Below are 14,959 nucleotides of genomic sequence, written 5' to 3'. Positions count from 1 at the left end.
CTGCCCCGCATCTCTCATGTCTCACCCCACCACTCCCACAAGAATTTCCTAGAGCAGTTTCCACGTTCTCCCAAAGCTTAATAATCAGTTGTGATACTACTACTACTAATACCAATTTGAAGTTATTTTTAGTGTGTCCACATTCTTTTTCCCCCTTTTTTTTTTCTTCTTTGTTTCCAACACCAAACTGAAGTAGGTAAAATGATGGTGGCATTGAGATGAGCTATTTAAATCCCAGCCGCAAAAATACTGAGTCCTTTTTGATTTCACCAGTCATTTGAAAGTAATACTGCAATGATGCATCAGCATCTATTGCCCTCCTTATATCTCTTTCGTAGTTGTACTAAGGCTTAATCTAGTGAACTCCTTGGTGATAAGAAATCAGAAAGTAACATATATGATAGTAAATGACTTTTTGAATACTTTGAATATATTGCAACTTAGCTCTTCTTTTTTTTTCATCTTGGTTTCACCTGATTGGTGGCAAAATAAAAATTGATTGATAAAGTAGCAGTTGACATCTTCACCCAAGCTTACTGTTTTGTGCCTTTCGTGGTATCTCTAACCACATCCAATGAAGCAGCGTTCTGAACATAGTAATGAACTCTTTGATGACCACTTGTGTAACTTCAGAAATGATTTTAAGTGGAGCTATGTGCCACCAGTAATTTTAATAAATAATCTTCATCAGTTTTATGTAGATTTATTATTATTATTATTATTATTATTATTGGTTGTAATATCTAAGTAATTAATTTTGTAGTGAAGGAAACAATATACAGTAGTGACCACAAGTTAAAGGACCTTCAGAAACTAGATGATATAATGAAGCACAGTGATAATGTATGCACTACAAGATATCTTAGCAACATCATGACATTGATAAGGATTCAATATTATGACAAATAAAGTTGCTACTCACCATATAGCGGAGACGCTGAGTCGCAGATAGGCACAACAAAAACACTCTCGCAATTATTCTTTCGGCCATTAAGGCTTTCATCAACAATAGACACACATACGCAAATTCAACTCACATACACTGCAGTCTCAGGCAACCAAAACCACACTGCGAGCAGCAGCACCAGTGCATGATAGAAGTGGCAACTGGGTGGGGGTAAGGAGGAGGCTGGGGCGGGGAGGGGGAAGGACTGGGTTGGGGGTAAGGAGGAGGCTGAGGTGGGGAGGGGGAAGGATGGTATGGTGGAGGTGGCAATCAGTGAAGTGCTGCAGGTTAGACTGAGGGCACAGGAGAGGGGGGGCTTGGGGGGGGGGGGAGGAGTAGCGGAAAAGGAGAGAAATAAAAAGACTTGGTGTGGTGGTGGAATGACGGCTGTGTAGTGCTGGAATGTGAACAGAGAAGAGGGTGGATGGGTGAGTACAATGACTAACGAAGGTTGAGGCCAGGAGGATTATGGCAATGCAGGATGTATTGAAGGGAAGGCTACCACCTGCGCAATTCAGTTAAAACTGGTGTTGGTGGGAAGGATCCATATGGCACACTCTGTGAAGCAGTCATTGAAATGAAGGCTATCATGTTTCGCAGCGTGTTCAGCAACAGGGTGGTCCACTAGTGTCTTGGCATAAGTTTGTCGGTGGCCATTCATGTGGACAGACAGCGTGTTGGTTGTCATGCCTACATAGAATGCAGCACAGTGGTTGCAGCTTAGCTTGTAGATCACTTGACTGGTTTCACAGGTAGCCCTGCCTTTGATGAGATAGGTGATGTTAGTGACTAGACTGGAGTAGTTGGTGGTGGGAGGATGTATGGGACAGGTCTTGCATCTAGGTCTATTACAGCGGTATGAGCCATGAGGTAAGGTATTGGGAGCAGGCGTTGTGTAAGGATGGACGAATATATTGTGTAGGTTCGGTGGACGGTGGAATACCCTTATGGGAGGGTTGGGAAGGATAGTGGGCAGGACATTTCTCATTCCAGGGCACGACGAGAGTTAATTAAAACCCTGATGGAGAATGTAATTCAGTTGCTCCAGTCGTGGGTGGTACTGAGTTATGAGTGGAATGCTCCTCTGTGACTGGAGGGTGGGACTTCAGGAGGTGGTGGGCGACTGGAAAGGTAAGGCACAGGAGACTTGTTTTTATACACTAGTCTGTCTTGTGCAAACCTCTTCATCTCAGAAGAACCACTGCAACCTACATCCATTTGAACCTTCTTACTTTGTTCATCCTCTACAATTTTTTCCCCTCACACTTTCTTCCTATACCAAACTGACGATTCCTTGATGCCTCATAATGTGTCTTTTCCACTAATTCCTCCTTTTAATCAAGTTAAGCCATAATTTTTTTTTCTCCATTGTTCAGTTCAGTACCTCCTCATTAATAAAGTGATCTACCCATCTAATTTTCAGCATCCTTCTGCAGCACCGTATTTCAAAAGCTTCTCTTCTCTTCTCTTCTCTTCTCTTCTCTTCTCTTCTCGTCTGAAATATTTTCACAGCCATCCAAAGCTACCCTCCAGTTAAGTACCTTCAGGAAAGACTTCCCCATACTTACATTTGTCAGTTGTCTTTTTCAGAAATGCTTTTGCTTAATATAGGGACTTTGCATTTTATATCTCCTCTACTTTGTACCTCTCAGTTATTTTGCTGCCCAAAAAGCAAAACTTATTTACCAATCTTCCCTGATCTTTTTTAATTTAACACTGTGAGCATGGCCTGATTTAATTCAAATACATTCCATTTCATTAACATTAATCTGTACCAAGTGAGGTAGTGGAGTGGTTAGCGCACTGGACTCGCATTCGGTTCAAACCCATGTTCGCCATCTTGATACAGACTTTCCATGATTTTCCTAAATCACTTCAGGCAACTGTCAGAATGGTTCCTTCAAAAGGACATAGCTGACTTCCAATGACCTTGCTGTTGTGTCTCCTCCCCCAAATCAGCCAACCAATTAATCTATACCTCTTTTGAAGGTAATACTCATTCTATTAACTGCTCACCTTATCCTTTGCCAACACATAAAAAGCTTTCTTTGAGTGTGCAAATTTTATAAATGTAGCATTTCCTTCCTTTAACTTATCGCCAAAGATAATTAGCAGGGTCAGTATTGCCTCATTTATTCCTGTATTTCTCCAGAACCCGAACTGATCTTCCCTAAGGTATGCTTCTACCAGTTTATCTATTCTTCTAGTTAATTTGTGTAAATAGTTTGCAAAGATGACTTATTGAACAGATTGTTTAGTAGCATTAATATCTGCTATTTTTTGAGATTGGAATTATTACATTCTTCTTGATGTTCAAGGGTATCTTGCATGTCTCATATATCAATGTATCTCATATATCTTCCACACCATTTGGAATATTTTGTTAATGGCTGGCTCTCCCAAGAATATTAAGAATTCTGATGGAATTTTGTCTACTCCAGGGAGCCATGTTTTGACTTTGATCTCTCAGTGCTATGTGGAATTCTCCTTGCAGTATATCTCCCCACTCATCTTCTATCCAGTATGGCTTGCAGTAATGCATTACATTGCTAGTTAAATGTTATCAGGAGATTGGAAGTAAGATAGCATTTTTAGGACTTCATTCTTTGAGCCTAGTCTTGTCTCATGGACGTGAAGTTTAATTTCAGACCTGGAGAGGGATCTGGTCACCAAATAATTGATGTCCTCATGTTACAGGTACTTGTTTATTAGGTCAGCCATGTCAGGGTGAGCTTTGTTATCTTTCAGTTGAAAACCAGATCTGTATGCACTGCAGAAAGGTTTACATTAACAGGTTGTTGTCATCGTCGTTAACTGCAGCCATCACTTGTTTCTGCAATGACTCTCAATGTGCTATCCCAAAACAGAAACACTGTTGTTGCTGTATCAGCCCCGTTCCACAATATAAGCATGGTTCTAATTTGAACAGAGAATGACTTTCCAAGATAAAGGGCGACTTATGTGTGAGCGTAATTATCCCACTTCTGTGCACTGTTTGGTGCACAAGATTCCATATTTGTTAAGCCATGTATTGCCTTTGCCGGAGAAATGCATCTGAACATACAAAGAAACATCTTGAAACCCGACAACTCAATGTGTGAAGGGATTTTTGTAAACTAGAAACTGCCATGTGTCCCTTAACCAGTGCAGATAATTTGTTATTTTGGATCTTTTCTTGACACTTAAGGCAAGATAATGATACTGACACTGGGCTGTTGCACATGGTTGTCCATACCCATACTTCAGTTGGAGGTTTCCACTGTCCTGGAGTCTTCTCCACATTCGTGGAATGTGTCTGAGGGTGAATTACGCTCAAATGTGTTTGCTGCTTCCATACACCCCAAAATAATGTACCAAGTCCACATAAAGTACCGGGTTAAAACTACTATATTTAAGATCTCAGCACACACAAACTGTTGCAGGATCAGTATACAGTGTTGTACTTGCATGCACTGTATATCTTATGTTTCCAAGTTGTGTTACAGTTTACTCTGTGCACTGTCCCTGTGATGCAATATTTCCTTATTTCTCAAACATCCCTCAATTTATGGATGGGAATGTTCATTCTGGATCTGTGGTGCAAGAAGTTTTAGTTAAAGGAGGAGTTCATACAATCTATCAAAGTAATTGGTAGATAAGTTCACAGAGATATAACACCCACTTGATTTGATCTGTTAGAAACGATTTGTGAAACCCTGTTATTGTGAAAACAGTGGATTTGTTTATAAATATCTTTCCTGTTTTACCAGTTATGATTATCTTTTATTTATATTTTACATGATATGTTTCAGGAAATTATTCCCATTTTCAAGTGTGTATTTCTTTGTTTTCTATGCAATTTTTAATAATGTTTGTGATGCGTGGGGTTGTGCATTGTTATCTTGCCTTTAAGTTTTATTTTGGTCCATTTGTGCAGAGTCTCACATACATTAAACATCACACATAATTTTCTGAGCACAGTATACATCGAAAAAACAAATTTACAGATGCAAAGATGTTTCTAGATGTCAGCAGAAATAATGCTATAGGTCTTCGACAGAATATTATATAGTTCTGTACAGAGGGTATTTATCTTGATAAACTGGATCATGTTATATCTATTAACAGTGGTGCTTATTTCTCTGTGTTACTATTTTTATATAAGTATACAGTCGACGCACGTGATGAAATTCTCTGTTTCTGTTTCAGCTTCTTCATTTAATATTTTATACTTGTATTTTTTGTAATGTGAACATATTTGTAGTTCTTCTAACAGATCTATTTTATGCCTTTTATTAAGTTTTTGGGGTAATTTGATATTTTGCTCTACTTTTCTGAATGTGTGTGTGTATGGCTGTTGCTGAAGTAGTGTGTGTGTGTGTGTGTGTGTGTGTGTGTGTGTGTGTGTGTGTGCGCGTGCGTGCGTAGGCTTTAATGTGCTATGTGTATCTGGTGTTGAAGTCTCGACCTGTTTGTCCTAGGTAGAACATTGAGCATTCCTGGTATGTTACTTGGTATATTCCAGAGCCTTGAGTAATATGAATCATGATTACACTTTGTTTTCTATTAGCTTTTGCTGTAGTTTATTAGATGTAGAAAACCCAGTTTCACTTTGTGGTTTTCGAAAATATTTGCTATCTTCCATGATAAATTGCCAATGTGTGGGATGATCTCAATATACATTTGTTTTTGTCTTTCTCTTCTATGGTGTGGTTTATGTTGGGGTTTTTCTTCACTTTGTCTAGTACCGTGTAAACAGTGGAAGCAGTATAATCACTGGCAGCTGCAATCTGTTTCGCTATGTTTATTTCGTATGTAGATTTTCTTCATTTAAAGGTATTTTAATTGTCCTATATAGTGTTGATCTGTTTGCTGCCTGTTTACGATTGTGTAGATGACGTGAGTTTGCAGGGAGTGTGATGTCAGTCATTGTATTTTTCCTATAAATTTTAAATGTGTATGTTCTGTTGTCTACTATTTAGGTTCAAATAATTTGTTTTGTTCATTTTCCACTGTAAATGTAATTTTCTCATATATATACTACTGAAGCAGTTGTGAATGTCTATTATGTCCTGGGCATCCCATTTTGCCAACAGCAGCATGTCATGTCCATATACCCTATAAAATTCAGTTTTTGCAGATATACATGATGCTAGGCCATCTGCATCCTTATAAATGTTACTTCCATGGTTGACGCATTATTAGAAAAAGTGAAGAAAGACCTAGATATGAACCACACCACAGAAGAAAAAGACAAAAACAAATATATGTTGATAGATAGTATATCACAGAAGACTACAAATATTTTTGTAACTCACAAAGTAAATCTAATGAACTAGAACAAAAAATAATACACAACATAAAGTTTGATCATGACCCATATACTCAACTCTGGAATATCTAAAGTAACATGCCAGGAATGCTCAATTTTTTACCTAAGACAAACCAGCTGAGATTTCAACACAGGCATACAGAGCACATTAAACCCTACACAGACAACAGACACGCTACTTCAGCAGTAGTCACACACACACACACACACACACACACACACACACAATACAAGACATGCATTTGGAAAAGTAGAACAAAATGTAAAAGTACTCCACCAACTAAATGCAGAGTGTAAATGGATCTGTTAGATGAGCTGGAGATATATTCACATTACAAAAAATATGAAGACAACAAATATTAAATGAAAAACTTTGAAGTGAATCAGTGAATTTCAGATGCTTTGACAGTAACTTGAAAATAATAGCACACAGAAAAAGCACTATTGTAAATAGATATAAACAAATTATGATACAGATTATTAAGATAAATATCTTTGTTGACTACATCTAAAAACACCTTTGTAACTGCTTATGTAAGTTAGTTATTCTTGATGTATAGTGTGCACAGAAAATTGTGTTTGATTCTACAGAAATGGACCACAGGAAAACTTAGGTAACAGAACAATGCAGAATTCCACAGATCAAAACCATTATGAATAAATGGCATAGTACATTAATAAAATGGGAATAATTTCCTGAAAAACCTCATGTAAAATATAAATAAAGGAAAACGGAGACTGGTAGCAGGAAAGTTATTTATAAAGAAACCCATTACTTGTTATTTGTTTAAACTTACCTCAAATTTGTTAATGAAATAATTTTTCTGTAATTATTTCAGCTGCTTTTGAATCAATTGGCACTATGTTAGCATCTGCTGAAACTCCACTTTTCGCATCTGAAGAAGCAAAGAAAGCTCTAATAGGGCTTGCACGAGATCTGAGAGGACTGGCTTATGCTTTTAATACAAAAACGTCATATATGATGTTGTTTGATTGGATGTATCCTTTCCTGCAGACAAGGTATATTTTGTATATGTGTAATTGATTAAACAATGGAAAATGTGGTTCAGTTTCAAACTGTTGTGTCTATTACTTACAGAGTGAATTAATAAAGCATGAATACCTGTTTAATACATTCTGCAAAGCTAGTCGTGAATGTGTTTGAGAAAACTGAGAGGGTGCTCTTAACACTTCTTGGTAGGGCTTGCTTACCCGTCCCTTCAGCATGTTTTGAGCAACACTATTCCATTTAATGCAAACAGTAAGCTTTCTGAAAGAAACTTGAAGGTACAGACAAGAGGTAGTTTGAATTCCACTAGTCTTTGTTCTGCTGCATGGGTTCCTCTGAAGGTGAGCAGCTAAACATACCTTGTTTTTCCTATTGCTATTTTCATTGAAGTGCCATTGAAGCCTCTGTGTGATATGTACATCATAAACAAGTTTAACTTGATTTGGAAAAATCTGAGCACATATTACCACGTTGCATATAACTCAGGATTAGTGTAATGATTTCGAGAAGAACTGGTTGTCACAGCGTAAAGCTGTTCAGTTTGTATAATGAAAATGATGTGCAGTAGTTATCAAATATAATAATGAATTGAAATGAATAGAATAATAACGAATAGAAAATTGATGACAAAGATAGAATGTGAGGACTATTCAGTGATTTATGAAGATTTAGATGTGTGTCTCGGGGGTCCAGGCAGACAGCAGACACAAGATCATGGTGCCTTTGGAGTAAGACTGTATAATTTATTAAAATATTGTTACGTAAATAAAATTGCCAACATATCAATATAATAGAGGGAAACATTCCACGTGGGAAAAATTATATATAAAAACAAAGATGAGGTGACTTACCGAACGAAAGCGCTGGCAGGTCGATAGACACACAAACAAACACAAACATACACACAAAATTCAAGCTTTCGCAACAAACTGTTGCCTCATCAGGAAAGAGGGAAGGAGAGGGGAAGACGAAAGGAAGTGGGTTTTAAAGGAGAGGGTAAGGAGTCATTCCAATCCCGGGAGCGGAAAGACTTACCTTAGGGGGAAAAAAGGACAGGTATACACTCGCACATATCCATCCACACATACAGACACAAGCAGACATCACATCCCGGGATTGGAATGACTCCTTACCCTCTCCCTTAAAACCCACTTCCTTTCGTCTTCCCCTCTCCTTCCCTCTTTCCTGATGAGGCAACAGTTTGTTGGGAAAGCTTGAATTTTGTGTGTATGTTTGTGTTTGTTTGTGTGTCTGTCGACCTGCCAGCGCTTTCGTTCGGTAAGTCACCTCATCTTTGTTTTTATATATAAATTGCCAACATAGCTGGACATCCAAAAACAAGAGTACTATTTTATGTAATAAATGGCAATGTGTGAGAAACCCATCAGTAAGTGTAGTTAAAGTTGGAGGGAGGGAATTCATGTAATTCAGTAGATTAAATTTGAGAACTTTGTACAACATAAGATGATTTTTCAGCATTATACCAAACTATTCACAAGCTCTATGCCCATTGCACCTAAGTAGTGGCAACTGTTTCAACAAGGTAGATGTCTATCAGTAATGGTACAAAATGAACAATAATTCAGAATATGATCTGGTGTATGGCATAAATTAAAAAATTCTGAAGAAGAACAGTGATGATTAAATAGAATTTATTAACATTGAGAACTGTTAGACTGTACAGAGCAAAAACAACTCTCGAGTATAGTACCAGTATGAGAAATTACGTACAAGCAAGTATCAGCAGTATGAAGAGAACTCCGGCCAAATAAAATGAAATACGCTATACTGTTGTTTGTAGTGTGCATCAGACATGGTTTATATGAGAGTAAGTATTCAAAGTAGAAATAAAGAAGCATAAATATGCAAATGCCTTTCCTTCATAATAGTTTTGTGTTATTGACAAAGGTTAAGATTCCTGAATGCATGCATGTGCATGCTCACTGCCCCTCCCTCCCCTCCCCCCATGCTGCCCCCCCCCCCCCCCTCAAGAAAACACACACACACACACACACACACACACACACACACACACACACTATTAATTGATTAATTGAATCTTTGCAGATACTATTGAAATATAAATAAAATTACAGACAAGAGATTGCTTATATTCTGTTATCAGTCTGTATGGGCTACCCTGGAGAGGCAGGTACTTAAAATATGCCTTGTTGTCCCCATTGTCCTATTTACTTGGGCTCTTTCTGTTTCTGATCACATTCAAAGGCTGCCCAGTGTGCAAAAGATCTGCTTGTCTCTCCTTTATCCTTTCATGGGGGATAAAAATTACTCCAATCTTTATGTACTACCAGTTTAATCAGAGTTATAGTTAAAGTTATTTGACCATATATTATTTGTATAAAAAGGGACATTAAAGCAGTGTGTAACAGTCACACACACAATTCAACAACCAATGCAATCAGCCATACAACCATTTTTAATTAAAAGAAGTTCTTTCAGTTTATTGCTTTCTCTTAGACCATTTTCTGTGGCCATCTCCTGAGCTGGGGAGAGGGGCCTGATGGTGGTGGTTAGGGACAGAAAAAATATTTTAGTTGAATGCCAAGTTTGGTATTGTTTTTGCCAGTTTTGGTGCTATCTTCTGGCTACCTGTTTTTCAAGTACCATATGTCCTCATTTCATTGTTTCTCAGTGTTACATTGAAAACGATGGTACAGAAACCTCCATGAATGTTCATTTCAGTATTTACTCGGTATTACATTTACTATTTGAAAGTGGTGAGAGCATGATCTTAATCAAAGCCAGAGTTCTAGGTTAGATCAAAAATTAGGAACTTGGTTGTGAGTTGGTGAAGCCAGAGAATGGGATTCCTTAAGAAGCTGTCATACTACTCATGCAGCATAATTTCAGTTATTCTATCTGTTGTAAGTGTCAGTGCATTTTGCAGGATGTCATGTCATATACTGTGACAGAAACAAACTGAACATGTGCCATGTTGTTTTATATGTTTGCAAAGCTACAATTCCATATTTGGTCGCTTTCATATTTATTCATGCATTCTGTGAAAATAAACATTTCAGTTGGTATGTTGCATGAAAATCACACCAAAATGCGTCATGTGTGGTACGGTTTGTTGTGCAAAAGTGTCGGGAAATGTGACATTGATGAATAAAATTGTTACTGAAAGAGAGATCATTAGATTTAGGCCATTTTTGTTGTAGTCAGATGCAGGGCATCAGTTGTTTACATGCCGATTAACAGTCATTTTAAGGCTGTACGTGAACTTCAGTATTGGCACAATAACACAAGATCAAATTTCAATATTAAACAACTATTGATTTCCAATATTAGTAATCTGCTGACCTCAAATTTGACATCTTTTCATGGGAGTGCGGAAATGCCAAATTTCAGGACTTTCTATTAAAACTGCCAATTTCGTATTGGACCATTAAAAACTACTGATTTCACATTATTTTAGTCATTAGCATGTATGTAAAATTTTTGTATTCCTAATAGTCATAAACATAAACTGGAAATGTATGAGAAGCTGCCACTCTGCCCCAAAAGGACCAAAGTGCATTATAGGAGGCACCTAGAACAAGCATTTGGCAGTCAAGCTCCTCATTTATAATTCCAAAACATTGGTTTGAATCCTCGCAAATGTGCTGGTCAGGTTGTGCTGTTGCTGTTCTTCGTGCTAGTAAATTTGACTTTCTCACATTCCAGGCCCACTGGCTTTTTAATACTTAAAAGTGCTTCAAACAGAATAATAAGCTTGGTTTTACTGTATGCAAACCATTTATGTGCAAATATAAGCTGCACCTAAACTTCTTACATGAGAGTATAGTAAAAAGTAAATCTCAAATATAGGCTGCACTACTAAATTTACAAGAAAGTTCAATTAGTCTTTTGAGTTGCTTCTCTCCCCTTCCCCTTCTTCAACACCACATGACTACAATGTACTTCTAACTTGGCAGAATAGAACAGCTCTGCTGTGAGGTGCAGACTGTTTACATGTGACACGTGTCATCGAAATACAAGATTTTTACGGAGGTCTAGTGACATGACTAATTCCAGGGACAGTGTAAGCAATTTGAGAGTGAGAGAAAAGTTGATCTTTTGGTTTGTGAGTGACGATGGAAAAGGAGTGTACTAGTTAACTGCAAAATTTAAATTTGAAATTATCAGCTTTCTAGAGGAATATGTAAAGCCGGAGCTTGATGTGGATTTGATGTTGATGAAAAAAAAACATTCGTTGGTTGTGTGCAAGTGAAAAGAAACTCCTAAATAGTTCAGAATATTGGTGTGCATTTCGAGGGTAAAGGTGCAAATATCCAAATGTGGAAAAAAGACTTGCTTGACTTTGTAATTGGGAAAGGAAATGTGGATATTGCATTCCTACTGAAATCATTCAAATTGAAGGCTGATAGGATGTAAAAGAAACATTTCACCAGTAAAATTTAACATTTCACATGGGTGGGTTTTGCAATTTATGCAACAAAACACACTATCTGTTTATACAGTTTGATATCTTTCCAGCATTGCATAATCCGACATCGATGCAAAAATTATTATTTACTTTCCCAGATAGGGAATGTACACCAAACGCTGATTAATTTTGATATGCTGAGCAGCACTACAATAAATAACATAGGTAAATGTACTATGCAAATATGTACATGTGCTGAAAAGCAGCAGTCACAGTGATGTTAAGCATTACAGCTGATGGACAGAAATTGCCACCATATGTGGTTTGTAATTGGAAAACTCTGCCCAAGGGAGAAATCTACCCACCTGGTATCATTGTAAGAACTTGTAATGGTGGATTAACTACAGAGGAACTGATCCTCTACCGGACTTTAGCAATTTGGAATAAGCGGTGAGGAGCTCTTCTTAGCTCAAGATCAATGCTTGTGTTGGATAGTTTCTGCTGGTACACAGGTGACTTGAGTGAAACAGAATCCGAAAAAAGGCAACTGTGACCTAGTGGCATGGCAAGTGTGTTGCACCTTTGGATGTGTTTTTCAATCATCCATTCAGAGCTAGTATAAGACAATTCTATAGAGATTACATGATGAACAATACAACTTTGACACCAGGAGGCTGGTTGTAGTATGCTTCTGTGTCATAAGTGTGCTGTTGAATTTTGGCTGCTTGGCAGTCAATGCTGGAAGAACTTGTGGTGAAAAGATTTTAAAAAGCTGAATTTCCAGTCATCTTGGTGGGACTGAGGACAACCTCCTTTGTCATACTGACTTTGAGCAGAGTTCTGGATCATGCAGCGACGACGACGAATCACGTGCTGGTGACACTTGAAGTTATTGTGCATGATCTGGGTGGACTGGAGTAACAAGGACCCACTGTATAATGTTTCAGTGTGTTCAGATTTAATGCATTTGTGGTTATATATTTTCCGCAAAAGCAATAAAAAATTGTTAATTGTGTGAATTTTACCTCTATCATCTAAACTAGATTTGATCACAGTTCTTCATTTTTGTGGCCACAGTGTTCATAAATGCTTTGCACTTGTTAAAGGTATTTGAAAACCATATTTGCAGCTATTAAAAATGTGGGAGCAGATGACATTTCCAGATATAAGCAGAATTAAGACAAAAATACAACAACTGACAATGTTTTCAACAGATAAAACAAACTGTGTAAAGTGAAGTGTATGCATCTTCAGAAGTAGCCAAAAGGCATTCAAATACTTTAATAATAAATTTGATTAATGCAGCAACTGCTACATATTATGTAGCAAAGAGTAGCTTCATTGAACTCATCATAAAATTTAAACCATATCAGATTCAAATGCATATCACATTTCTTTGGTTTGGAATTTCATGTGTTACATAACTCTACATATCTTAATGAGCTTGTAGACACATTCAGCATACTGTCGTCTGCTAACTATGGTTTGCTGTTCTGAAACAGCTGTGGGTTCTAACTGAGGTCATTTGATTTATATCTAAACGCCATCTCACATCAGTCACTGTGCCGCAGCTCTTTAGAAAGTGGACAGGTTGTACAAACAAACTGGTGCAGTTTTGTGAAACATTGCTAAACCATGTTCAAACAGTGTGATAAACTTGGTTTTATTAAAATTATCACATGGCACTGCAAACATCACATAACCCCATACTTTCAGTAAACTATTTACTGGGGAAAAAATGAGTAGGTAATTAATTTAAACATTTTGTGGCATTTGCCACATAACCCTCGGGCTTCGTTTGGGCAGGTTTCTGTTTCTTTAGTTACTCTTGAGGTTGATGTGATTCTCACTCATAAAACATTTCCCTTCAGACTTAGTCTCAAAACCATAATGAAAATTGGTCCTTTGGCACATTCTTTTTACTCTAGTATTTGTGTTTAGGGCCTTTTGCCATAGTGCATTGCCTGTGTGTAGGTAATGGTGCAAATGTTGTTGTTTGGTTGTGTGTCTTTTAATCAAAATTCTATCAATTACAGTTCTAAATAGTCATCTCATGGGTCAGTAGCCTTGCCATAAATGATCTTATGGAAAAAGATTTTCAAATCTCGTCCGGTGCTGTCTCCAACTATCAGTTCTTCCTTCTCCCATCCCGTCTGGTAAGTCTCCCCTGACCCCGGGTTCAAGGAGCCACTGGCTCTGAAAGCTTGCAAATTTCAATATCTTTATACATGTGGTCTCCTGCCTGCACTTGGCGAGTAATTTTTTTAATCTACCCAATTACATTATATTTTCAGAAACTGATGATTTACATTGATTATGAGAGTAGATGCCTTTACTCATGATGGACTGATACCATTTTACAAACAGGAAGATCTGAAAGATTCACTGGCATACTGATATTAATAAAATATCTGCAAATTGGACAATTTTTAAGAGCAATGTCTACTTCATGCTGAGCTGAACAACTGCAAAATACCACAGAAATTAAAAATTTGAAGAAATCTAGAATGAGAACTCGGAGAGTTTCTCCACCTCTTTTGCCATCACTTGGTTCATCCATATTTGCGACACTCTTATTTACAGCTCAGGTAACAGCATGACTGCACATCACACTATGCAAATACCATTAAAATGTATTGACTATCTTGTGGCAAAGAGTTGTAGCCTTCACAGAAAAGATTTCCTACACTTGACTTGCCCTTTTTCTTCATTCATAGGAACATTAGGGCATACAATGTTTTAATGTCGTATAGCTGCATATGTTAAGTTTGAGCTTGTGAGATCACCACCATCTGTAAGAATGGCTTCTGGTTAGAAAGGAGAATTTGTCTAAATAAACAGTGTGACATTGTCAGTAGTGTTCCAGTGGCTGCTTTGGGAACTACTGCTTCTTATAAGGAAGAGCAACCTCCAAAAGGAATATGAAAACATTAGTGTATGCCAATGTAAAGTGAATATTGTTCAACCATCTCTATATGTTTGAACATCGGAGAAACATAGAGGAATTGTTTAACAAACTTGACTTAACATGCTACTGGATTGATTGCAAAGGTTCAAGTGTGCCCCTTGCAAAGAACTTTATAGCCCTTCAGAAAACATCTACAGTATGTTTCCATGTAGTTCAGTATAGCAGTAAGGAGTAAGGAACTGGATAAATGACATCCTGTTTTCAGATCACTTTGGGGAAGATGGTAGGGTGTTTGGAGGGGGTGGGGGGTGGGGTGACTGGCTGGCTGGCTGGCGTGTGTGCTCGTGTGCATATTGTGTATTACTAACTTTCATTATGGGCTCTTCAGACTACTT

General features: G+C 37.6%; 1 protein-coding gene across 4 annotated transcripts in view; it reads left to right on the top strand.

Moving 5' to 3' along the window:
* The window catches only part of LOC124600531 (exportin-7), a 243,836-nt gene that overhangs the window by 161,586 nt on the left and 67,291 nt on the right, over positions 1 to 14,959 (top strand). For 2 of the 4 annotated variants that reach the window (XM_047136171.1, XM_047136169.1), the window contains exon 15: positions 7,097 to 7,256. In XM_047136171.1, coding sequence (XP_046992127.1) covers positions 7,097 to 7,256 — 160 coding nt within the window. Of the gene's footprint in view, positions 1 to 7,096; positions 7,278 to 14,959 lie in introns of all 4 variants that reach the window. The other 2 variants (XM_047136170.1, XM_047136168.1) reach the window with 1 other exon arrangement.

The sequence above is a fragment of the Schistocerca americana genome, chromosome 1 (genome assembly GCF_021461395.2).
Source record: "Schistocerca americana isolate TAMUIC-IGC-003095 chromosome 1, iqSchAmer2.1, whole genome shotgun sequence".
NCBI classification, from domain to species: Eukaryota; Metazoa; Arthropoda; class Insecta; order Orthoptera; family Acrididae; genus Schistocerca; species Schistocerca americana.
Note: the sequence above shows the minus strand (reverse complement) of the source record. Positions and strands in the feature narration are given on the sequence as shown.